Genomic DNA, 24,054 nt, shown 5'->3' with positions numbered 1-24,054 from the left:
TCAGGATGATGATGCCTCTTTGACTCAGCGGGGAGACGACTGAACGGAGAGAGAAGAAGAGAGAGAGGGAGGAAAGTGATAGACAAAAAAAAAAGAGAAAGGAAAGAAAGATGATGGTCCCGATGGAAGAAGATGTTTTTGTATTCCAACGTTTCCTTCATCTTTACCTCACCTTATTCTGCAGATATCAGAACACACACACACACACATACACATCAAGTCATTTTCACGATGGAATTAACAGGATGCCAATTTTCTTGCTCCAGAAATTTGGGGAAACTCGGGCAGCCAATAAGTGTGTGTGCATGTGTCTTTCTATGCGTATGCGCGTCCATGCTTGCTGAGTGAAGAGTATAAACGATGTGTCTGGGAAACCTGCATCGAGACGTCACACACACATACACACACAGTTCCCTTCATCCAGCTGGGCTTCTTGCTGGGAGATATGCAGCTCAGCTCATCGCCAGACAGACGGGTAATATATGGCCCCCACTCCTGCCTCACACACACACACACACACAGGGACACACACACACTCAAACAAATACATAACCACATTACGACTTTCTGCAGAGCTGTCTGCATGTTCTTCACTCTCACCAGCCTCTTCCCTGTTTCTTTCTGACGCTTTAAAAACAAATTCCTGCACCGGATCCCAAGGTGAGAAGGAAACAAGGACACAAGGAGATAAGGAAGAGGAAGAGGAGACAGACATTCCATCACAGCCCCCGTGGAGCTGCAGCAGGGACGAGCCTACCAGCCGTGATTTCTAATCGCAGTGGAAGGCAGAGCAGCGAGGAGCACGCAGGTATGCAAGGTTAATTCCCTCTTCATCTTCTTCTTCTTCTTTTATCTCCTCTGCTGCAGTCCTGCTTGCATTGCGCGCTGGTGTAGCAGTATAGCAGCTATACTTCACTGCATATGTGATTTATGTGTGAACAGGAATGAGTCCGCTGAGAGGTTTCCCCCTGCTTCTGATATTCCTCCATGCAGCAGCTGTGCGTGCAGGTACCAAACATCCTCTTGGACAGAATACATGCATGCAAACATATGCACAAATACAGTTTATCTATCCTATTATTCATGCAGACATATGTGGTATAAAATCTGGTACCGACTACAAACACTTGTGCCTTCTCTGCAGGTGTGTCAGGTACAAAGGGAGACAACGTGTCGTCACAGATCTGTCGTCATCCGTGTGATGAGCTGGTGGGTTTGCTCACTGAGATCCACGGCCTGCGGATTGTAACCAGCAACCTGCTTGAAGACCTGGACAGAGTGGTAAGTCGCACTTATCATGTGCATGTTTGTTTTTCTATTATTAAACTCTCTGATGCTGCTTTTATTTTGAAAGGAAGTAATTGAACTGAAGATAAAATAGAAAAATATAGAAGATAGATTTTACTTCCTTTTAAAGGGGGATAAAAGGCGTAAAAATTTCAAGTGCAGACCTTTTCACTCAGCGGCCCGGGGGGCACATCAGGCCTTTTAACGACCTCAATTCAGCCTTTTAATCATAAGATAAGATCCTTGTTTTGATCTTCAGAGGGGAAAATCGGGTGTTGCAACAGCACAAAGACAAAGTAGCAAGAAGGCGAATACAAACAGAAATAGAAATAAGCTAAAGATAAAATAAGTGACAATCTAAAGTGGAATGTATGGTTAATAGCAGCAGCATATAGCAGTATGAAATAGTACAGTATAATATGAGGTATAACATATAAGACAATATAAGGTGCAATATAAAATACAGTATGGTATATTATAGTCTGTATATAATATATGACGCAGAATATCAAGTCAATAGTAAATATGTCATATAAAAGTAAAATTGCAATTATATAGTATAATTATATAATATAATATAATATACGGTATGTGGTGTCAATAGTAATAATAATAGCGTAATAATGTATATTACAGCAGCAAAGACAGAATATCAGATGTAAAATGGTGTTGTATAGTAATCATACATTATTGATTGATGATTATTATTGATGCAGCAAAAAGGCAGGTTTGATCAGAAGATCATCTTTTTGTTATAAGGTCAGTTAGCTGATTTTTTAGTTATGTCTGTTGTTGCATAGAAACGCATAGCAAACGAGATTTAGGAGGGTGAAACTGATGAAAAAGATGTTTCAAACACAAACCTAAGTCTCTTTTAGACATTAAAAGGTGCATTGTTCAAACATTTACTTTTATAGCTTTAATGGTCTGAGACAGATAATGGCCAAATCCCACTTCCCACACTTTGAGGCGCGCTCCCGGTAAGTGTGTGAGTGCTTAGTGCTGTCCCACTGTCAAATCACCAAGGGGCGTGAGGGCTTTGACGCAGACTTTTCGATGCCAAATTGCGTGCTTTCCGTGAGTCCACATATCTGCAGACTTTCCTTTGGGACTTACCCAGAGTTCATAGCCAGCTAGGTGACGTATACAACCGTGATTGCCCAGCCCCCCACCTAATGTAAAGAAACGTTTGTATATTGAAGTAGTGTTCAATAAAGCAAGCATGGAGGTGACAGTAACCAACAGGTTTATCTGTAAGTGACGACATTTAGTTAATCACTCATGTGGTTATTTATAGCACGTTTTTAGACATGTTTATGAGATATAACACTGTAATGCAAGACACACACATACATGCTTTTATACAGTTCTCAAACCCTCTCACACTCTCGCACTACACGCCTGACGTCATGAAAGTCTGTGAGGGTTTAGTGCTTAGGCTTTATGGTGGAGATTGGGATTGGGTCAATGTAAACGTCTGGCCCCTCAGCACTTTTTTAGCCCTTCTAAAAAGGTAGATACAGGCCTAGTTCGATTTAAAAATGTCATTAAAACAGTCCAAAAATTCTTTCAATGTATTTTTGTGATTATTATAAACAAATGGAGACAATTTTTGAGAGTCAACAGCCTCTGTGATGCTCTTTGTATTTGACACTTTAGAGTTTATTGGGAAATTTGTCTTCTTCCAGTGCAAATGGAACAAAGTGGCAAACTTATTTTTACTGGCAGGAAGCTCTGTGGTTTGTGGTCGACGTCCTGGTAATTTGGGGGAAAAACACAAACAGAAAGAAAACCATCAGTGTTAAAAAGTTGCCAATGAATAAACTCAATCATGTTAAGCATAATTTAACAGGGCAGTATATATAAAAAGATAAATGTTTTAGTTTTTCCTGATGATAAATTGAATGTTTTCTAATGCGACATATTTGTTTTTGTACTCTCAGTCCAAAGAAAATGAAGAGATGCGTCTGTCCCTGGCTGAGCTTAGCAGCAGCAACAGCAGCAGCCTGAGCGACAGCAGCAGCCAGAGCAACAGCAGCAACATCCGCAGAAGCAGTAGCCGTAGCCGTGGCGATGGCAGCAGCCGTGGTGATGGCAACAGCGACGGTAGTGTTGATGACAACGATTTCGACACAGACGGAGACGGGGAGGTTTGGTGCGTTCAGGACGGGCGAGTTTACGACCAGGGGGAGGACTGGGAGGTCGACAGCTGCACCTTCTGTACTTGCCAGGTCGGTGTCGAACAAATGTTATGCAACTAAAACATCACTTATCCTACGTGGGAGGTCCCTGATTGACTGGAAAATCTGTCATAGATTGAGAAAAGAGTTAGATTGAGAAATTACCTACATTATCAGATTAAATGTTAACTTTTCTTCACTGCAGTTACTTTCATTCTTCTTGGCAATCCGATATGTGCAGCACAGAGCAGAGTTTAAGCTTTTCCACTCAAAGTCCAAAGCACATCTGAAGTCCCGTTGTGCTTTAAGTCGGACTCAAGTCCAAGTCTCTTTTTAAAGTTTTTTTTTATTTAAATACCGTATCAGTCCAAATACAAGACGACCCCCCCCCCACCTGTCGATGAGCTTCGCATAATTTACAGTTAAAAAAAAACTCCTCATTTTTCTCACACTGGTGCTCTGTGCAGGCCCTCATACAGCCTCTGCCTGAAACGACTCAGACATCTCTGTCCCTTTAAGAAAACCTGCTTTCTTCTGATTGGCCAGACGTGATGTCACAAAGTGCAGCGTGTAGAAAAAACTGTGTGAAACCTGACGTTCACAGCAGACTGAGCTGAGAAGCCTGGGGATTACTCCAACATACTTTTACCTACAGACTAGAAACTTCATCCACGTTTAGTGTGAACATCCAACATTGTAATATTATATATATGTCTTAAGACGTGAGACAGTATAATACCCCCTCTTTAATGACATCGCTGCATTGATAACCATTATCTTAAAGCTGGCATCATTACTCTGCCTCAGCTGTTGGTTAACTTACCCTACTGTTTTCATCCCCCTGGCTCTGTAGTTGTGAGTGACGGCTGGCCTCAGTCATAAGGGGTACACGCACCTGTTGTGAACGTACAGTATATTGGCAATTAAAAGTCTAAACCCTGAATATAAGACACTTTTTCAGATGTATGTAAAGGGATAAAAACCTTGTCTTGTATTGGGACCAGTACGGTACATATCGGTCATTGACCTGACTGCTTTAAGATTAAAGGACAGTTGACCCTAAAAACTTCACATCAAACATTACTTCCGACTTGAAAGCGATAACATCAACATCACAAGTCTTGTTTTATATTCTTACAAGTTTTTTAAATCGTGGAAGGAAAAAAAAGGTCCACCAATCTTACACTTCTAATGTAGTTAAAACATAGAGGAACGATTCAACATTTTTAGTCGCTTTCATGCTGACAGTTTTATGAAAAGATCGATGTAACTTTCAGATATGAGAGTGGTATCGATCCTCTCATCTCACTCTTGGCAACAAAGCAAATAAGCATATTTTCCTTAACGTGAAACTATTTCTTTGCAATTTATTAACCAGTTTGGGAGATACTAGAGTTGAACCTGAATCCTGTGTGGTTTCATTAAATTCCAACGCTGCCTTTGTTACTCTATATTTCATGCTCGCTTCATCCTCCTCTCTGCGTCTGTTTCTCTTTATAAAACATCATTAGTTTTAGTCAGGGGTGGATTGAAGGAGAAGCCAAACCTATTATGAGTCATGACAGCAAGCCATTTGTCTGCGAGGGCTGGCAAAACATGTGGCTCAAGCTAATGTGGTTTGACTTATAGTATAATATGTCCTGAATGCATTTGTGTGTCTCCCTCACATTGTGCAGAATGGAAAGGTCGTGTGTCAGCTGATGTCCTGCCCCGCTGTATTCTGCATCAATCCGACCTTTATCGACGGGGAGTGCTGTCCTGTGTGTCTCAGTGAGTCTGATTTGTCTGCGTTAAAAATATATGATGTGAAACAATAAGATAAAGTTGTACAAACGTGTGTGTATCCAGATAATGAAACCGGCTGGTCACCGTGGTCGGAGTGGACGTACTGCTCCGTCACCTGTGGACGCGGAGGGCAGCAGAGAGGCCGATCCTGCAACGGCATCATGCCGTCCTGTGCCGGCCCGTCGGTCCAAACCCGCAGCTGCATGCTAACAAAGTGCGACCGCAAGGGTGGGAGATCACTCTGCACGTCTGATTTGTTACATCTTGGTTGAATTTATTGTAGTGATTGATTAAGAACAGCCGGTCCAAAGGGAATGATCGAATATTCCTCAAAGGGAGAAAAATATGGAACAAAATAGGTTCTAGAGATTGTGATCATAATTAGAAACATGGATGTGTAAACAGTGTGGAGCTGTGCTGGTGGTCTTTTCCAGGCTACTTTACAACAAACCTGGACTTTTTGCAATCTTTCTGTGTTTGTTTCACGTCTCAGGTCGTGCTGACGGAAACTGGGGGCTTTGGTCTCCCTGGTCTGCGTGCACAACCACATGTGGAGACGGCAACATAACACGGGTTCGCCTCTGCAACAACCCTCCGCCGCAGAAGGGGGGCAGAGGCTGCACGGGCAGCAACAGGGAGACACAATCCTGCAACAACACACTCTGCCCCGGTGAGTTTAAGATTACAAAAGCACAAACCTGACGCCCCCGACTTAACCGGTTTTACGTCAATGTTTTGTTTGTGCGTAGTTGCTGGAGGCTGGACCAGCTGGACTGAGTGGTCGCTGTGCTCAGACTCGTGTGGGGGAGGCCTGATGAGTCGTCAGAGGGAGTGTTTGAACCCTGCCCCTCAGAACGGAGGGAAGTCTTGTGCTGGAGACGCTACGGACTACGAAGCATGCAACAAACAACCCTGTCCTATAGGTAAACCTGACCCATGTCTGCAAACTTCAGGCTACACACATCTTAAATATGTATGCAGATAATATTAGGTGTGGGAGATTCTTTTTTAATCAGTCCTGGTTTTGTGGTAATGTGATAATCTAGGTACCATAATTTGGACGTGACTCGTGCCATTATGTACATTTGTATGTGTGTTTTCAGATATATGTTTGCTGTCAAAACCATGTTTCCCGGGGGTGAAGTGCACATCACATAGCGATGGATCCTGGGAATGTGGAGGCTGTCCGCCGGGGTTGAAAGGCGACGGCACCCACTGTGAAGATGAGAATGAGGTGATATGAGCCTGCAAAGAATCTACGTGATTCTTCGTCTAATGGAAACAGATGTTTTTGGTCCCATATAGCTTGTTGTAGCTGATGACAGTTAGTCAGGAATGGTCTGCTGATTGGGCAGTATGTCCTCTCCCTTGATTACACATCTCGTAGCATACTAATGACCTACAGAGGCTTATATTTCTAGCTCCATCCACAGGTCACATTAAAACTGAAGAAGCTTTTCGGATGAGAGGTGAAACCTCTTCAGGAACTTCAACCAAGTCCAGTTGCCGTTTAGATTAAGCTTAGAATTACCATGACCTGGATGACTGAGAACCTTCACAGACATGGTTCCCCCAGGATGATCCTAATGACCCCTTGACTTTTGTTAAGGTTTTAACCTTTGGTTTCCAGTGAAATGATTGGAAAACTATTGGATGGACTGTTGAGAAACCTTGTATAGAGGTCTCCAGAGGATGATCCATACTTTCTTTTAATCTTCTGCCTTCATTCTGATACCAGCCGCTTAAACATGTTTTTGAATCACGTTGGTAAAGTTTGTTTTGTTTAAAAAATTGTATACATATTTTATTTAATTATTTTTTGGAGCCTCTCCTTCCTCCTGAAACGAACAAAATGTTTGCCATTCCAAGGTCAGACCTTAGCCACGATCGGCTGACAGTATTTGGAGTGACCGCGTAGCACGTAGAGTGGGATCGCACATGTGGGGGAGCGGCCGCACTGCACTGTCACTCCAAAGTTGTAGAAAACATGGCTGCTCTAGGATCGGTTATTCGGCCTTATACGTACGAGCCAGAATCGCCAGGAGGTGTCGGAATGGTAAGCTGAAATCTTGACAACGACTTGACTACAAGCTAGCGCAAGAAGGCAGCCTGAGGTGAATGACGGTGAATGTCGATTGGTTGATTTCAGCGAAGGCAAGGTTCTGCGTAGAAACCTGCAGCTGTTCTGAACGGCCCATTTCAGAGGCGACCTTTTTAAACATGTCCTTCTGGAACACAGCACATCTGACACCATGCAGAATATGAGAATAGATTTTACCCTCTCTGCTCTTGTTTGACAACATCTATGACATGCACTCTGACTCTTATGTCAGGGGTTGTACATTTACCACTGCAGATGTAGTAATGTACAGTTAGCGTTTGAAGTACTAAACTTGATAATCCTTGTCTCTGCAGTGTGAAGTGGAGGGTGTGTGTGTCACAGAGTGTGTAAACACAGACCCTGGGTTCTACTGTCTGCCTTGTCCTCCGCGCTACAAAGGCACCCAGCCGTACGGCCTCGGACTACAGGAAGCCCTGAAAACTAAGCAGGCAGGTGTCCTTCTTGAATATTATTTTTGTATGAGCTACATTCCCCCGCTCTGAATTACAATCATAAACCACAGCTGTATCCTCTCTGTAGGTGTGTGAACCATACAATCCTTGCAAAGACAGAACACACACGTGCCACAGGTATGCTGATTGTGTGTACCTGGGCCTGGCGTCTGAGGTTTTGTACAAGTGTGTGTGCGCTGTGGGGTTCGCAGGTGATGGTTTCCTGTGCGGTGACGACTCTGATCTCGACGGCTGGCCCAACAACGGACTGACCTGCAAGCAGAATGCAACCTATCACTGTGAAAAGGTAAAAAACCGAAGCTGATCGGTTTGACGTGTCCTGGTTGGACGAGAGTTTGCTTAATTAAGTTGTGATTGGCTGCAGGATAATTGCCCCACGCTACCAAACTCAGGACAGGAAGACTTTGACAAAGACGGACAGGGAGACGCCTGTGATCCCGATGACGACAATGATGACATCATGGATGCGAGGGTAAGAGTGTGACTTAAACATGGAGTCGTTTTCAGGAGACAAGACTGAAACAGAAATATTCATATTCACATCCTCTGTTTGTGTGTGTGTGCACGAATGTGTGTGTGTCACAGGACAACTGCCCGCTGGTATACAACCCTTGGCAGTTTGACTCCGACAGAGACGGGGTTGGGGACCGCTGTGATAACTGCCCGTTTGAAAGCAACCCACAGCAGACAGACACTGATGACAACGGAGAGGGAGACGCCTGCAGCATCGACATCGACGGGGACGGTAGGAGATTCTCACTAAACAAGGCTGAAACATGCAGCGACTTATCCAATTATTTCAGTCTTATAAAAGATTCACATAAATACTGTGTGCAGGGGCAGACATTTCATCTGATATCAACACTTTTAGATTTTCTTATGGGTGAAAATATGTCTGACGTTTCTTTCTTTTTAGAAATACCTAATACACATAAAGGTTTGAGTTTACCAAACCTTGTTACATGTTCCCTAGAGAACCAGGAGAGGCAGGACTAAAGGTCTGGAGGAATTGGATTTGAATTCTAATGATTGTGAGAAGAGCTTTTCTTTTGGCCATCTTGCCTTCATTAGATAGGACAGCTGAAGAGCGAGAGGAAATATGGGGCGAAGAGAGTTGGGAATGACATGCAGCAAAGGGCCGAGGGCGGGAGTCGAACCTGCATCCGCTGCATCGAGGACTGTAGCCTCTGTATATGGGGCGCCTGCTATACTCCCCAGTGAGCTAAGCAGCACCCCAGAGAGAGAGAGATCTTTTTTCTTGAAGTCGAATAAATTGTAGGTGATGTTATGTATGTGAAACAGAACAAGGTGTGAGGAAGCCAAAAGCTAAAGACACGACTTAGCTTGCTGTTGCTAGCTAGCTGATAAATGAATCTCAGCTCTGTGCCACAAACAATTTAAGATTCATTGACGGGTGCATGTCATTAAAGTTATCATCTTGAAGGTCTCAGTTCAGTTCTCTTTGGCAGCACCTATGGCAGCACCTATGGCAATAATTCAACAAGGTTAGTAGGAATCATGCTCTGTAGCCCGTAAGGGATTTCTCAACAGTTGCCAAGACGTTTCTCGAATAAAAGTAATGTAAAACTCGTAGCATTGGAATTTTAGTGGTAATCTCGAAGATCTCAGTTTCCTTCTCTTTGGCGGCACCTATGGCGATAAACAGTAATTGCGGGAGCACACTTCCCAGATATCCAGACAGTGTTGCATGTGTGACGTCCACGGTTGGCTCCGGTTGTAACTCTTGATTTTCCTCGCTGACGGTTGCTTTCCTTTTCAGACTGTTTGCCTTCATCTGAGCGTCGAGTTTGTTTCTTTTTCTTTGGATTTTCACTTATTTTTGAAGTTGTATCTGTAGTCATCCATCTTTTCTTTGTTTGTTCAGCCATAGTAGATTACCGTTTACTCGCAACACTTACAGAGAGCGGAAAAGCAGCCGCTAAGCTCTGCCTACCCTCTCTGGCAGACCAACCACTGCTGGCTGATGGAAAACACGTCACTAACTGGGCAACACTTGTGATTTTTTTCCACCAAAGTCGCCTCAGACACCCAGTCTGTAATACTGCAGATGCAAAGGCTTTCATCAGTGGGCCATAGGCTCAATCACCATTGTGTTACTTCATTCGGCGATAGATAGAGACTGAACATTTATTGAAAAGAAAATCTTTGAGATCATCACTTTAAATATTGATGGAGATTGGTTGGTTGAAGCTTACATAAGCTCAGGTCATATTTTATTTTACAGGAAAACATTTGGGTTTTTATGTAAGAATCCAATAAAAGGTAAAACAGGCATTATTAATTGTATCCCAACTTTAAAGAGCAATTTAGCATCCTGCTTTAACCGATTGAAAATGCATTTGAATCAGTCCTTTTCTTTGATGCCCAACAAAACCCAACCTTGTCCTAACCCTAACATCCAACTTAGCCATACCTGCAGATGTCCAGATCAGGGAAAAGGGAAGGAAAAGGCTGTCCAAATCTCTTGATTCAGAGAGCAGTTAAAGTGCCTCCAAGTCTCCATGGACATCCTGTCATTAGTCTGACTCAGTCTAATGTGAAAGATACCAAGAAGGCCATTTGAGCTGCTAGCTTAACGTTAGCTTAGTGAGGCTTCAGCAGAGGAACACCGAACAGATATGAGTGGCAAACACAAATCAACACTGTAAAATACTTTATTACCATTACTGAGGGAGTATTTCTACAATTACTTTTTTCAGTAGTCTAACTGTCACTCACACAGCCGAAGAGATTGCTGTATTTATATGAACATTTAATTGGTATTTTGAGGGAACAGTGTCCCGAGGTACTTCATAGATTATTCACAGATCTTTCGGGGGTCTAGAGGACAGAATTTCCTCTGGAAAAAGGAAATAAAATTCAGTAATAATGAGCACTACAAGCTGAAATATGGATTGAATTACATTGACCCAAACATCTTGATTTATATTGGTTTGCAAGTTTAGTTTTTAGTGTGTGATAAAACAGTTAAAGGACAATAAAATGAAATTTATCTGCTGTGTGTGTGTTTGTCTGCCTGTTTCTCCAGATGCTCCGAATGATCGGGACAACTGTCCCTTAGTGTACAACACCGACCAGAGGGACACAGACCTCGACGGTGTTGGAGACCAGTGTGACAACTGTCCTCTTCTACACAACCCGCTGCAGGTCAGTAAAACACACAAACTTAAGACCACACATCTGTGTACTGAAAAATATCCTAAAATAACAAAGCATCATAGAACATCTGGTATAAAGTTACACTCTATTCCTGGCAATTAATCAAGGACATACTAGGAGAAAATCTTGGCAGTCTTTGCCATGTAACGTTGTCTAAACAAATAAAGTGTGTGTGTGTGTTTACAGCATGACTCGGACAGCGACCTGGTGGGCGACATGTGCGACGACAACGAGGACGTCGACGAGGACGGCCACCAAAACTCGTTAGACAACTGTCCCTACATCGCAAACAGCAACCAGGCCGACCACGACAACGACGGGAAAGGAGACGTCTGTGACCATGACGACGATAACGATGGTGTCCCTGATGACCGGGACAACTGCAGACTGGTGCCCAACAGGGACCAGCGGGACTCTGACGGTCAGTGTGGGAACGCTCTTTTCTGAAAAGTGTCACTTATACTGCAAATAGACTTTATAAATACACTAAAGAATATATTGTATCATGTGAGCAGTTGATGATCACTTCACTGTCACATGAAGAAGATATTTAGTGTGATTTATAATAAATGTATTTTGCAGTCATGCATTAAAATCTTTGACGATCAGTCCAGTCTGTCTGCAGTGATCCAGGTCATGTTACTGTTGGACATCAGCATAAACAGTTTACAGCTCCCAGGAGGGAGATTAATCAGGACTGAAAGATCCTTTCTTTCTCTCTTGCTTCCTTTCTCCTTTTTGCCTTCGTCCCTTTTTTTCTCTCTTCCTTCCTTTCTCCTTTTTGCCTTCCTCCTTCCTTTCTTCTTTCCTTCCTTCTTTTTTCCTTTATGCCTTACTTCCTTCCTTTCTCCTTTTTGCCTTCCTTCCTTTCTTTTTTTATGCCTTTCTTTCTCTCTTCCTTTCTTCCTTTCTTTCTGCCTTTCTTTCTTTCTTCCTTCCTTTCTCTTGTATGCCTTACTTTCTTCCTTCCTTCCTCTTTTATACCTATTTCCTTTTTTCTTTCTCTAATTTTCCATTCTTTCTTTCTTCTTTTTCCCTCCTTCCTTTAGTTCTTTCTTTCGTTCTCTCTTTCTCACTACATTTGCCCGTTATCGCTTCCAGCCCTGTTTTTTTCTCCGGTCTTGGCCAGAATAAATCCAGGAAATCACATTAAGTTACATTCTGTTTTTATCCCTCTCTCCTGCAGGTGATGGCAGCGGGGATGCATGCTTTGACGACTTTGACAATGACAGTATTCCAGATGCTCTGGATCCTTGTCCGCTGAACCAGGATATCGGCTCTACAGACTTCAGGAAGTATCAGGTTGTCTTATTGGACCCTCAAGGCACCACGCAGTCTGATCCTCTGTGGGTGATCCGCAGCCAAGGCACCGAGCTGCTGCAGACGGCCAACTCGGACCCTGGCATCGCTTTAGGTGGGATTAAACGGAGGAAAAAGAAATCCCAAATTATAAACCTGCGAAACTAATGTTCTTTTCTTTATACAGGATATGACAGGTTCAGCGCGGTTGACTTCAGTGTGACTTTTTATGTGAACACCAACCGAGATGACGACTACGCAGGCATCGTGTTCGCCTACCAGTCCAGCAGACGCTTCTATGTTGTCATGTGGAAACAGGTGAGGCTCGGATGCTGACTTTAACATGAGTATAACCAGGGATGGGAATCGCCTCAGGTCAGACAATATGATATCTACTGTGAGGAGGTTTAACTGGTTATGACACTGCCATGCTCTACTGTGTAACCATCAACCACACTCTATATCCCTCCACTTTCCTGCTTCCTGTGAGAGCAGGTGTCTCAGGCCTACTGGGAGAAGAAGCCGTCCAAAGCTTTCAGCACGGCGGGAGTCTCCATCAAACTGGTCAACTCCACCACAGGACCCGGGGAGTATCTCCGCAACGCCCTGTGGCACACCGGAAACACCAGACACCAGGCAAGAATCAGCGACTTTATATCTCTTTATCATTCTGATCTAAACTCTAACAACCTTGAACAGACCATCATTTGTTAGGCTGGCCCAGTTAAGCTCAGATATTTGTAACATTGTCTCTTCTGTCCTGACATCTCTGTTTCAGGTTCGTACATTGTGGCATGACCCTAATAAAATCGGCTGGAAGGACTACACAGCCTACCGTATGCACCTCACCCACAGACCCAAGACCGGCTTCATCAGGTACAAACACGGACGTTTTTAACTTTCACTCAACAATGGTTCAAATTTACTCCAAGAGAGGTCCAGAATATCCAGCATAGAGGAGGACATTTCTTTTTTCCCCTGAGTTATGGTGAAAGCTTTGCTGTTAAATAGTCATTACTATAGGAAACGATTCAAATAACATTGCTCACTTGAGGTCCCTTATTTATTATTTTAAACCTCGGTTTCACTCGAGTCCCTGCCAAGAGAGCACATACAAGCTGTGTCCCGATCCAGGGGCTGCAGCCTTCGAAGGCTGATTGCGTCACAGAAACGCCTTGAATGCTGTCCTTCATTTCCTGGCCCAACGTATCCCATGATGCATTGCGCGGCAATTCAAACGAGTTGGCAAACTCTTACGCGGGCGAGGAATACACTTTCAAATGTAAAAGTTTTTAGAAAGGACCCTTGAAAATTTTAAATAATAGGTTAAGTTACGTGATTTTAGTTATGCTAGCTAGTTAGCCAGCTAGCTACTTGTTGCTAGGCGACAGGAGCGGTGTTTGATGACACAAGGGTAAGGGCGGGAACAGCTGGTGACGCAATCCTCCGTAGACCAGAACGTCTCATTTCAGTTCGGCTTTAACGGTCTACGCAGGCTACGATAGACCTGCTCCTTCGAAGGCTGCAGCCCCTGAATTGGGACTCAGCTACAGTGATGATTGAGCCTGTCCTTGGTAGGTGACTTTCTGTGTAGTGTACTGGAATGTTCAGTGTGGTGTCAACAATTGTTAGTAACAATGAGTTGAGTTGAAGCTGAAGAAGGATTACTGGATAGGATAGGATAGGATAGAACTTTATCGTCATTGTTATAACCGATACAAAAGGCAGTTTAGCAGCTCTTTGGCGGTAGCAGCATATTAAGACGTAAAAACTAAACTAAAAAATGGCACAGTGATTATAAAAGAATAAATAAATAAATAATAAAGTGCTTGTGCTGTGATTACGGCTCATTGAAGGGGGGTTGTTGCACTCAGCAGCTAGTGGCCTCAATCAGGACAAACACAGGTAGCCATTAGTGCACCTTTTCCTTGTTGGATAGCACTGGCAGAAGAGCAGGGATGCTCGCATCAACAGTATTTGTGTAATCACTCTCGCTGCCAGAAGGGGAGACTACATTTAAGCACTGCAGGTTTAATTAAGTGAACAGTTGGATTGCAAAAAAAAAGTAAATTTGAAACTCGAAAACAAGCAAACATGAAAACCAGAAAGCAACATGTAATCTGCACTAAAAACACGCCAAAAACGGTGTCATTGTCCTGACATCACACATTAGTGGCTCAGTAAATACCAGTTCAGTTCATGCAGGTTTTAAATCACATTCAGCGCTGCCTTTTGAGGACAAAATCTGCCCTGAAATGTCCTTACGCTGGAGACTGTCATCAATCTCCCAGAGTTATTTTATCACAACAGTGTTATTCACTTTCACTGTTGTACCCAGTTCTCCTCAACCTGCCACGTCTACTTCTACTTAGTTGTTCCTCTCACTAATGGACTTTTAAAAACACCCCCAGGCAGTGTGTTCTCGGTGCTTTTTCTGTGCAGATTGAGAGAACAGCATCAATATTATGGCTTCAGGTTTCTCTCGCTGAGAAAAAGCGACGGTAAAGAGAACAAAACCGCGATGTGCGAGGCCTAGTTGTTCTGAAAATACTGCTAGAGAAATCTTTGAAGATGCAAGTAGTGCCTGTGTTGCATTCTGGGTACTGAATGGTAGGATGACTGTTCGCTCATTGAATTTCATGCTGAAAAGAGGCTCCTGCTCTTTGTTTGTGAAGGACAGACACACATTGATATTTTGTTAGCTGCCATGAACCGCTTTAAATATAACTCCGTTTGACGTCATGTTCTCAGTTTAATCCAGAAGTAAGAAGTAAAACATGGAAAAAGAAGGAAAGTACAAGCATAGAACAAGAGACTCGACCCAGAAATGTTGGGTGCATAGAAATTTGTGGTGGAGGAAGAGTTCACCGACCAAAATGACCTGGATTAGGGCAGTTAAACATGTGACGTAGCTGTAGGCTGCTAAGCTAGTTAGCACGTTCCAACTTTCAATTAATTTCGTATGTTAAACAACATTCGTGTGTGAAACATAATACATGGACGTAGACATGACAAGATTTAGTTACTTACAGTTTTGTTTGTAATGTAATTTACCATCCAGTTTGTTTAATGCTGACACGAGTCAGTGTTCCTCATCAGCAGCAGCCATCTTGCTTGTTTACAAACACCTTAACATAACCTAAAAAGTTTTCAGTGATTATTGCAGATAAATTACAATACTTTCCTCTGATTACATGTTTGGTAAAAGTATAAAATAGCAGAAAAATAAGTACTGCAGAACTGTACTTAAAAACAATACTCAAGTAAATATTCTCTGGTTTTTTGAACCTCTTATTTTAATGTGAATGTAAATTTTGTTTTTCTGTCAGGCACCCAGAGTCAGAGGTGGTCGCCGTCTATGGTGAAACAAATAATAAATGCTATATACGCTAATGTTAGCCGTGTTGTTGTCACATTTCAGGGTGGTGGTGTATGAGGGCAGGAACATTTTATCCGACTCGGGGGCGGTGTACGACCACACCCTGGCTGGAGGCAGACTGGGACTGTTTGTCTTCTCTCAGGAACACGTCCTCTTCTCAGACCTCAGATATGAGTGCAGAGGTAAGACATCCTCCTAAATGCTGATCGGTGGAGGAAGAACTTTCATTCAAATAGTATAAAAAGTAACAATTATTATTGTTATTGCGCAATTGAAGGAGCTTTGTGGACATATTACATTACGATTGTCCCCTGTATGTGAGAGGAAGAACAAATGACTCAGCCACACAAATTCATAATACAGTTAATGGACTTATAATCTGTGCTTTTATTCTGAAATATTAGATTTTGTTTTTTACCTCTTTAGGCCTCAACCTGTTAATGAAATGAAATCATGTAAGATGTTAAGAACAGAAATTTGTCCTGGTGGAGCTGACTTCTGACATGTCCCAACTAAACACTCTTTTTCTTGCAATTGTTTGTCTAAGTTCACATTACTATAAAGGTGTAAAATGGGCAAAATGTATCTCTGACATGTTGTAAAGTAGCATGAAGTAGAAATAAGGAAGTACAACCACAATACTTGAGTAAATGTAGCCTACTTTTCACCACTGTTAGCGATCGCTGTGCCTGTCCTCCAACAATGCAAATCACTTCCTCTTATAAAAGATGAGCCTCTGATATCACACATGTGACCTGTTTGTCTTCATGTTTCCCCATCAGATAACTGAAGAACCCAGAAAAGATCCACATTTATTTCCAAAACTTGTAATACAACTAAGAGAGACAGAGAGAGAGAAGGAGAAGATGCACAAGACCCGGCCTTCATCTTGCCAAGACTATCAATAAGTGACCGTCATCTATCTATCAGCTTTCCATGCCAAAGTATTGATTTCAGGCTGCTGTATCACTCGCTGTATATAACTGTACAACTACGACAGCATTTCTAGCAACAGTAACCTCTTGTTGCTTTTCATTTGCTTTTTTCTAAAGGTTGTAAATACTTATTTATTGCCAGATGTCAGATATGAAAGGGAGAGGATAAATTGATGGAGTAAGTAGAGCGTAGCGCAGATGTGGTGTTTTTTTATGAATAAAATACTTGTTTTTTTCACTTGTTATTTCTTCCTTTCTTTTGTGATTACACCAGTATACAGCACTTACTATTGTGGAAACGTGGTCTGTAGCGCCCTCTAATGGTGATAGTTTTAATCACATCTAGAGAGGAGTGCAGGAAGCAGGCTGACCAAGGTGATTTAAGGTCAGTAAAGTTAGAAGTGGAGGAAGTCTTCAAACATTTCAACTTCTTTTTAACTACTTTTTTAAATCTTATAGTTGCAATAACACACTATAGAATTACTCAATTACAATTAAATATCATTAAAAGTGAGTTTTATTCTGTAAAAATAGAATTTAGAGTACATACAGTATATATTACTAACAACTTGTATTTTGAGGATTTAATGTAAAAATACTACTTATAGTGTACACAACAGCTCCTGCTATTGTTTTGTTTGTTAAATCTTGCACATAAAAGTACTTTTGAGTAAAGAAAAATATTAATAAAATGGAAAAAAGCTACACTACAAATACTTTCAGTATAGCACAGATAGTTTCTACTCTGGTAAAGTAAAAAATAATTGAGTTTGATTTATGATTCAACATCCCGGAAGAATTAAACAAATAGAAACGGTACAATTATTTATCCATTATTAGCCTATATTATTGTTGCCATTCCTGTCTTATTAGCTCTATTTCCTGTCTATTATCATTTCTTCCATTGTGTTTTTTATGTTACTGTATTAAATACAAAAGTTTGTACAGGAATAAATCTGTGTTGACCTTGAGCCTCAGGGAAAATAAATCCTTTGTACTGACTCAAAACACAAAACCTGCCAAACCGGTAAGAGGGGGGAGTGCACTGTTACACACACACACGCACTCAGTTAGGCTCAAACACACTGTACCTGTTGCGGTGAGTGAACGACGTCACCGTCAACTGCTTTCTCTGAGATGTGAAGAATGAGGAAGACCAGTCCATCCACTGTAGAGAGGATAGAAGTCCCCAAAAACCAGCTTCCTGTGTGTTTAACTGAACTAGTTTGAGTATATTCTGTTTTTGTCAGTAAACTGGAGGGATGTCGAGCGGGTGTACCTCAGGTTGGTGCTCTCGGTTTGTTGAAAGACACTTTTCGGCGCTGAATTTTGTGCTTTTGGTTGTTTGTTACATCTTTTACCTCATTATCGGCGCCGGGATTTTCTCCGCCATCGAGCTGCCGTACGAGCACGAGCTTCGGCGGGAGCTGACGGTGGCCAAGCAGGACTTCCTGAGCAACAACACCTGTGTGTCCGACGAGCGGCTGGAGGAGCTGCTGGCCCGTGCGCTTGAGGCCAGTAACTATGGAGTGTCCGTGCTGGGTAACAACACCAACCGGAACTGGGACTTTGTGTCCTCTCTGTTCTTCACCAGCACCGTGCTGACCACGACAGGTGAGGCCCGGGACACAGGTGTGGCCATTTACTGGCAAAGAGTGAGCACTAAGCTGTGGTCATTGTGAGCTAAATTTATTCGGCATCTGTGACTAATAGCTTTTTGGTTAAATATACCCTCAAGGCATGTCGTCAGGCATTAGTGTGATTGCTACATAAAAATGTTTAATACACTAATTTCAAGTCATTAAACTACATCTATAAATCTACACATTTTTATTTGAAAATAGAAGAATAAGTCTCCTTAGGCTACAAGTCCCTCCTCAGTAAGCTTATATATATATACAAACAAGGTTATCTGGAAGTCATAACACTGACATCAAAGGGAGGTCAAAGCTATAATGTGTGGCCTGGTGACATTTAAGGGTATATAAACCATTATTTTGACTATACCTTCATCTTGTCAGGTTAAGCCGTTGCACCGCTTGTTTTTCAATAACTAGAAGCAGGTTTAGAGTTGTTGCTAAGGAATTACTGAGAGTTTTAATGAGAATTGAAGCGCCATAACACAGAATAGTTTAACCTGCCAAAAGGAGCCAACTAAAGCCCTCAGAACTTTGGCTTTCAGTAAACATACAAGTTAATAAAAGTCTGGACTGAAACTAATCAATAATTCATTTTAGAATCAGAATTGGGGTTTATTACACATACAAGGAATTTGTTTTGGTGATTTTGGTGCAGAACAATTCACACAGAACTAGGACCGAAATAAGTAAAAGACTTAAATAGAACAAGATTAAAAATAGGCAATAAGAATAAAAATATAAAAAGCAATATGTATCATAGATAATATGTACCACAGGTGTAATTAAAGACTGTGCAGATGTGCACGATATTGGTGAGTGCAAAAGTTCACAGTATAAAGTTAAAAATAGTGCAGTGTACAGACAATATACAAGTCCAGTGTGCTCTAATGTAACACATAGTCTGAATAAAGTCTTAAACATTCGTGAAATGTTAAGTGACTGAGGGGCTGGATGACAGTCTTATTATTTATTGATAGATGTAAGAAGGAGTTGGAATTGGATCTGATTTGTCTTTCGTAGGAAGACATGCTGCTTTTCAATGAGCATCTGATTTCCTTTCCTTCTATCTAATTATTGTTCTGTGTGTGGATGTTCACAGCAGCTAAGTGGCTCTTGGAGAGGAATCTCACCTCTAATCATGCCCCTGTAATTGACCACAATCACCCAGCTGCCACTTTCCGGGCGGCTGTGGCTCAGTGGTAGAGTCGGTCGTCTCTCTGTCGGAAGGTTGGGGTTTCAATCCCTGACTGCTACGTCACATGTGGAAGTGTCCTTGGGCAAGACACTGAACCCCAAATAGCTCCATTGAGTATGAATGCATAGATCCTGATTCGAAATTGGCACTTAGGTCATTGGCATCAGTGGGTGAATGTGACATGTAGTGTAAAAGCAGCTTTGAGTGGTCAGAAGACTAGAAAAGCACTACATAAGCACAGTCCATTTACCATTTACTTCTGACGTCATGCTGTTATAATGTTGTTCTGCTGTCTTCCAGGTTGTAAGTTGAATAAATTTAAGAAATTTGCCAAACTGTATCATTTTACCATTTCTAGATTGATCAGCAACTGAAAAAACAATATGTTACCATTAGCCAGAAAGTGGCTGAAAGCTAATCTTACTCTGACAGTGTTACACGCTACAATAGGGAAGGTAACACAGTCTTAGCTAACTTTACTGTTATCTCCTACAGCGTTAGCACATTAGCTTAATAATTAGGAAACATATGCTAACATTTAAGTCTGTTAAAAAGCTAGATAATAGGAGAGGCGCATTTTAACACTACCATTAGCAAAAAGTTTAGAGCTTCCATCTGACATCACAAATGTTATGTAAGCTAGCACGTGGATGAATGCTAATGTTAGCTGTTGACTATTGTCGGCTAAAGAGTCATCAAATATGTTGTTGTATCTTGAAATATGGCGTCCTTCCTGATTTTTGTTGCTGATTAATTGGGAAGCAGTGAAATTATAAAAATGTGTCACATTTGTTACGTTATATACTATTTGCAACCTAGAATACAGCAGTTTTACATTAAAACAACATTTTAACTTCGCACCCTGAGACTCATATCAGAGGAAAAAGACCGCCTTGTGAATAGGGTCAATTCCTTGCTAACGTATTGTTAGCTAGTAAGAGGTTGAATGCTAACATTAGCTGTTGTCTTAAGTTAGCTTGCTTGTTTTCCCTCTGGATGCTTTATAAAAATAAAACAATTGTCAGACACCCTAAATTTATATGAATGACACATGGAACACAGCAGAACATTGCAACAGAATTGTAACAGGAACAGCTGTATGAATATGGTCAATTAACGCAGTGCTGCATGTTTGGTTGTGTTCCCAGGTTATGGCCACACTGTTCCTCTCTCAGATGAAGGAAAGGCCTTCTGCATCTTCTACTCCCTCTTGGGCATCCCCGTCACCCTCTTCTTCCTCTCCGTTTTGGTGCAGAGGATCATGGTCCTGGTGACTCGACGTCCAGTGTCCTACTTCCACCGCCGATGGGCCATGTCTAAACCCAAGCTAGCTGCGATACATGCTACCTGCTTAGCCTTAATCATGACCCTGCTTCTCCTTATCATCCCTGCGTGGATCTTTGTCAGCCTGGAAAGGGACTGGGGCTTTCTGGAGTCTCTGTATTTCTGTTTTATCTCTTTGACAACCATCGGCCTCGGGGATTATGTCCCCGGAGAGACCCACAGTAAGGAAGACAACCCGCACCCACAGCTCTACAGGCTGGCCATTACAAGTGAGTAGATGGTTGAATATACTGCCAACTCAATGCTTACAGCATTTTAAAAAAAAGTTGAGTCACTTTATTTATTTTATAATAAGTGGTGGCATTTGTTGCATTTTTGATTCAACCCATTGGTTTAGTAAAGGTTTCAAGAGCTCGGTAGTAAATTTGATTAATTCCCATACAACACATTTAATAACTGATTTAATGAAACGAAAATATGACAGGAGGCAAAAAAAATGTATAATACTTCAGTTTTCACTGCTTTAGAGTTTCAGAGCTGCCATCTTGGATTTTAAGATTTGGGGTTTGTTCGAAATGAATGAAGCATTAGCCACAGCAACGCTTCAAGCTAAATGCTAATATCAGCCTGCTTACATGCTCACAATGGCACAATGCTAACTTTTTGCTGTCTCTGGAGTAATTGCCTACCATGTATGCCATCTAAGTGTGAGACGTTAGCATGCTAACACTTGCAAATAAGCACCAGGCACAAAGTAAGACTAAGGGTCGATCAGACCGAGCGTGTTTTGCAGACTGTAAAGCGTGGGGTGCACTGCACTGCCTTTTTGCTTGAAGCCTACGGTTTAAAAAAAAGAGCAGCTCACTGCGCCTTTTTTTTCTACTGTTGTTAAGGCAACCACCGAATCATTAGCTGTCATTAACCTAACCTTTATATTGTAAACTGACAGAAGGCCCGCCTCTCCTTTCATCCGATTGGACAATGAGAAAAAACGGCCATGACCTCAGGCGCTTTTCTGTTTTAAGTTGAAGTTTTTTCAACTCGAGGCGGTCGGAGTGTTTCCTCAAAAATTGGAGCCGCACAGAGCGTAAAAACGCGAGGCGCTCTGCAATGCAAAAGCAGCACGCAAAAAGCGTCCCTTTCATTGAAAACAATGACAAAAAAGCCGCCTCCGGCTTCTAAAACGGCTTCTATCTAATCGGGCCCTAAGGCTAATGGGAATGTCATAATTGTTTGTTTATAAATTAATGTTGACCTGTTGATTTCACGAGAAAAAGGTCAGGTAATCCCCAAAGTTATTATAGTTCTAACAAATTTCAGTGCAATCCATTCAATGGTCATTGTGATAATTTAGTCTGGACCAAATTTCTGGGTGTACATCCAGACCACCATTGCAATCATAGAGAATAATTTTCTTGCTTTCTTGCTTTAATTGTCCTGGCCGCTTCGACCTCTGCGCTCAGAACGACAGTTTGAGAAGCCATTTGCATCCTTTAAATTAGATTATAACATTAACAACACAACCAATGTTTAACGAAGCCTTGACTTACAGCGACTACAACCTTTAGGTGCTGACCAAACCTTTGAGTAGTCACCCTGCACTAGTCTTTGTTTAATCATGCTGCTATTGCGTGTATTTGCATTTCCAGTCTACCTGCTGCTGGGCTTGGTGTGTGTCCTGGTGGTGCTTGAGACGTGTTGTGAGCTTCCCCAGATGAGACGTCTCAGACAGAGGTTCTGCCAGGAAAACGTCCGGGAGCTGGACTCTGAGACCACCAACATCATCGACAGGGATCACTTGAGCGACCAGTTTGACGACCCTTCCGATCACGTGTCGGATCATCAACCTGTCATCCCATCTGTCTCCGAACAGGCTGCGTCTCTACGGAAGAACAGCAAGTCCACACCTTATTCCCCGGCACCGGGATCTGCTGTTAACGGAAAACTGAGATGACGGAGTGTCTCGAACAACCTTATTGTGTATATATTAGTATATAAGACATCTGAACACACTTTGTTGTGTTAATCTGAGTCACTTAATGGCCTTAAAAAATTGATTCCTTTTCTTCATTGCCAACACCAACAGGCATATTAGGCGTAAAAGCAGGAACCACCCACAGACTATCAGGATCAGGATGGCGCTTGTTTTCTTGTTCGCCCATGTTGCTCCATTCCCTGCAGATAAGACCCATGTCTGTGACACAGAGGAAGGGCAGTGGCCCCAAGCGGAGGGAAACCCCACAAAGTTCCACTTCCTGCCAAAGGCTCGGTGTTGTAATCCCAAGGCGGCACAGTTTGCTCTTGGATAGTTTCACACCCGCTCCGAGGACATTGTATAATATATGGTGGTATTTGCATAGGAAATTTGCCTTCTTGGAAGTGGCAAAGCAGTACCAGAAGAATCAGGCGTACCATCTATTGGCGTATTGTACATAATAGGCAAGGGTTCCTCGAAGAGGATCAAGTGATAGAATAAACATTGTTTTCTTCCTGGTTGGGTACAGGTGATTGTAGGCCTTTAGTTCCTCATTGTGATGCTGTTTTTTTTTTATAGTAGATGCACCTTGCTACAGCCAATACAGCCTAATACAATAGTTCTGCAATATATCCTGCATTTATAAAGCTGATCACATTAAGGTTCTTTAAAAATTATTAGAGAGATGTCGATTCAACTGTATGATTATTTCGCAGGCTGCAGTTTGTGTTGCTGTTGAACTTTATTGCACATTACAGAGAAATGTTACTGCTTCTTAGCCTACCTAGAAACCTGTCAGTATAACACATGTTAGCTGGCAGCGGAGTATAATCCATTGGGATAATAATACTGCAATGTTTCCCCTTCTACCACTAGAGGGCAGCACTTTCATTTTATATATAAATAGATAGACATGATCGTCTATGTTACTGGGAATGTGTCGTTTAGGCTGCTTAGGGGATGGTACATCCACTGAAAGAATATGTTACTGAAGGTGAAGGGACCTGCTGTAACATGTTGCAGTTTTTATTATATTTTCGGCACAGCTGCTCCAGTTTACAGGAGTGCTACACTAAATGTGCAGTATATGGTTGATGTATTATGTGTTTTAACTTATTAGCTATTGAAACAGGTGCAAATCACATTTCTTCCCACTATAATTGTGTTGCTGTTTTTTTTGCTGGGGTATTAATCCATAGCAGAACTTTGTAATGTTAGTTTTAATAAAATCAAGTTAGCTTACTGGATAAGGTGCAATAATCATTCAACATGTAACACTTACTGATAACAACTGATTATATGCTTAAATATTTAAACATGACAATTAAATCAAACATTTTA

At 42.0% G+C, this 24,054-nt stretch overlaps 2 protein-coding genes across 2 annotated transcripts; both read left to right on the top strand.

Annotated features, from left to right (window-relative positions):
* The first annotated feature begins 944 nt into the window (after window positions 1–944).
* Window positions 945–16,878, top strand: LOC138593145 (thrombospondin-2-like). Its single transcript, XM_069664017.1, has 20 exons — window positions 945–1,008; window positions 1,145–1,281; window positions 3,231–3,518; window positions 5,144–5,237; window positions 5,316–5,480; window positions 5,746–5,922; window positions 6,002–6,175; window positions 6,356–6,486; window positions 7,668–7,802; window positions 7,894–8,112; window positions 8,191–8,298; window positions 8,412–8,571; window positions 10,876–10,994; window positions 11,193–11,427; window positions 12,193–12,420; window positions 12,493–12,623; window positions 12,801–12,941; window positions 13,084–13,181; window positions 15,727–15,866; window positions 16,467–16,878. The coding sequence occupies exons 1-20, from the start codon at window positions 945–947 to the stop codon at window positions 16,472–16,474; spliced, it is 2,952 nt and encodes a 983-aa protein (XP_069520118.1). The 3' UTR covers window positions 16,475–16,878.
* Window positions 16,879–17,730: 852 nt separating this feature from the next.
* LOC138593375 (potassium channel subfamily K member 1-like) lies at window positions 17,731–24,041 on the top strand. The gene is made up of 3 exons (XM_069664367.1): window positions 17,731–18,233; window positions 20,603–21,007; window positions 22,388–24,041. The coding sequence occupies exons 1-3, from the start codon at window positions 17,882–17,884 to the stop codon at window positions 22,690–22,692; spliced, it is 1,062 nt and encodes a 353-aa protein (XP_069520468.1). The 5' UTR covers window positions 17,731–17,881; the 3' UTR covers window positions 22,693–24,041.
* Window positions 24,042–24,054: the final 13 nt, after the last annotated feature.

Source organism: Semicossyphus pulcher, unplaced genomic scaffold, assembly GCF_022749685.1.
Source record: "Semicossyphus pulcher isolate SPU_LCO1_2020_fin unplaced genomic scaffold, fSemPul1.0.p SCAF_16, whole genome shotgun sequence".
NCBI classification, from domain to species: domain Eukaryota; kingdom Metazoa; phylum Chordata; class Actinopteri; order Labriformes; family Labridae; genus Semicossyphus; species Semicossyphus pulcher.
Note: the sequence above shows the minus strand (reverse complement) of the source record. Positions and strands in the feature narration are given on the sequence as shown.

Excerpts from the sequence above, each read along its gene's own strand:
- LOC138593145 (XM_069664017.1), top strand. The coding sequence starts at position 945 with ATGAGTCCGCTGAGAGGTTTCCCCCTGCTTCTGATATTCCTCCATGCA. Across the intron at positions 1,282-3,230 it reads TTGAAGACCTGGACAGAGTG|TCCAAAGAAAATGAAGAGAT; the intron begins GTAAGTCGCACT and ends TTGTACTCTCAG. Across the intron at positions 3,519-5,143 it reads GCACCTTCTGTACTTGCCAG|AATGGAAAGGTCGTGTGTCA; the intron begins GTCGGTGTCGAA and ends CACATTGTGCAG.
- LOC138593375 (XM_069664367.1), top strand. The coding sequence starts at position 17,882 with ATGTCGAGCGGGTGTACCTCAGGTTGGTGCTCTCGGTTTGTTGAAAGA. Across the intron at positions 18,234-20,602 it reads CACCGTGCTGACCACGACAG|GTTATGGCCACACTGTTCCT; the intron begins GTGAGGCCCGGG and ends TTGTGTTCCCAG. Across the intron at positions 21,008-22,387 it reads CTACAGGCTGGCCATTACAA|TCTACCTGCTGCTGGGCTTG; the intron begins GTGAGTAGATGG and ends TTGCATTTCCAG.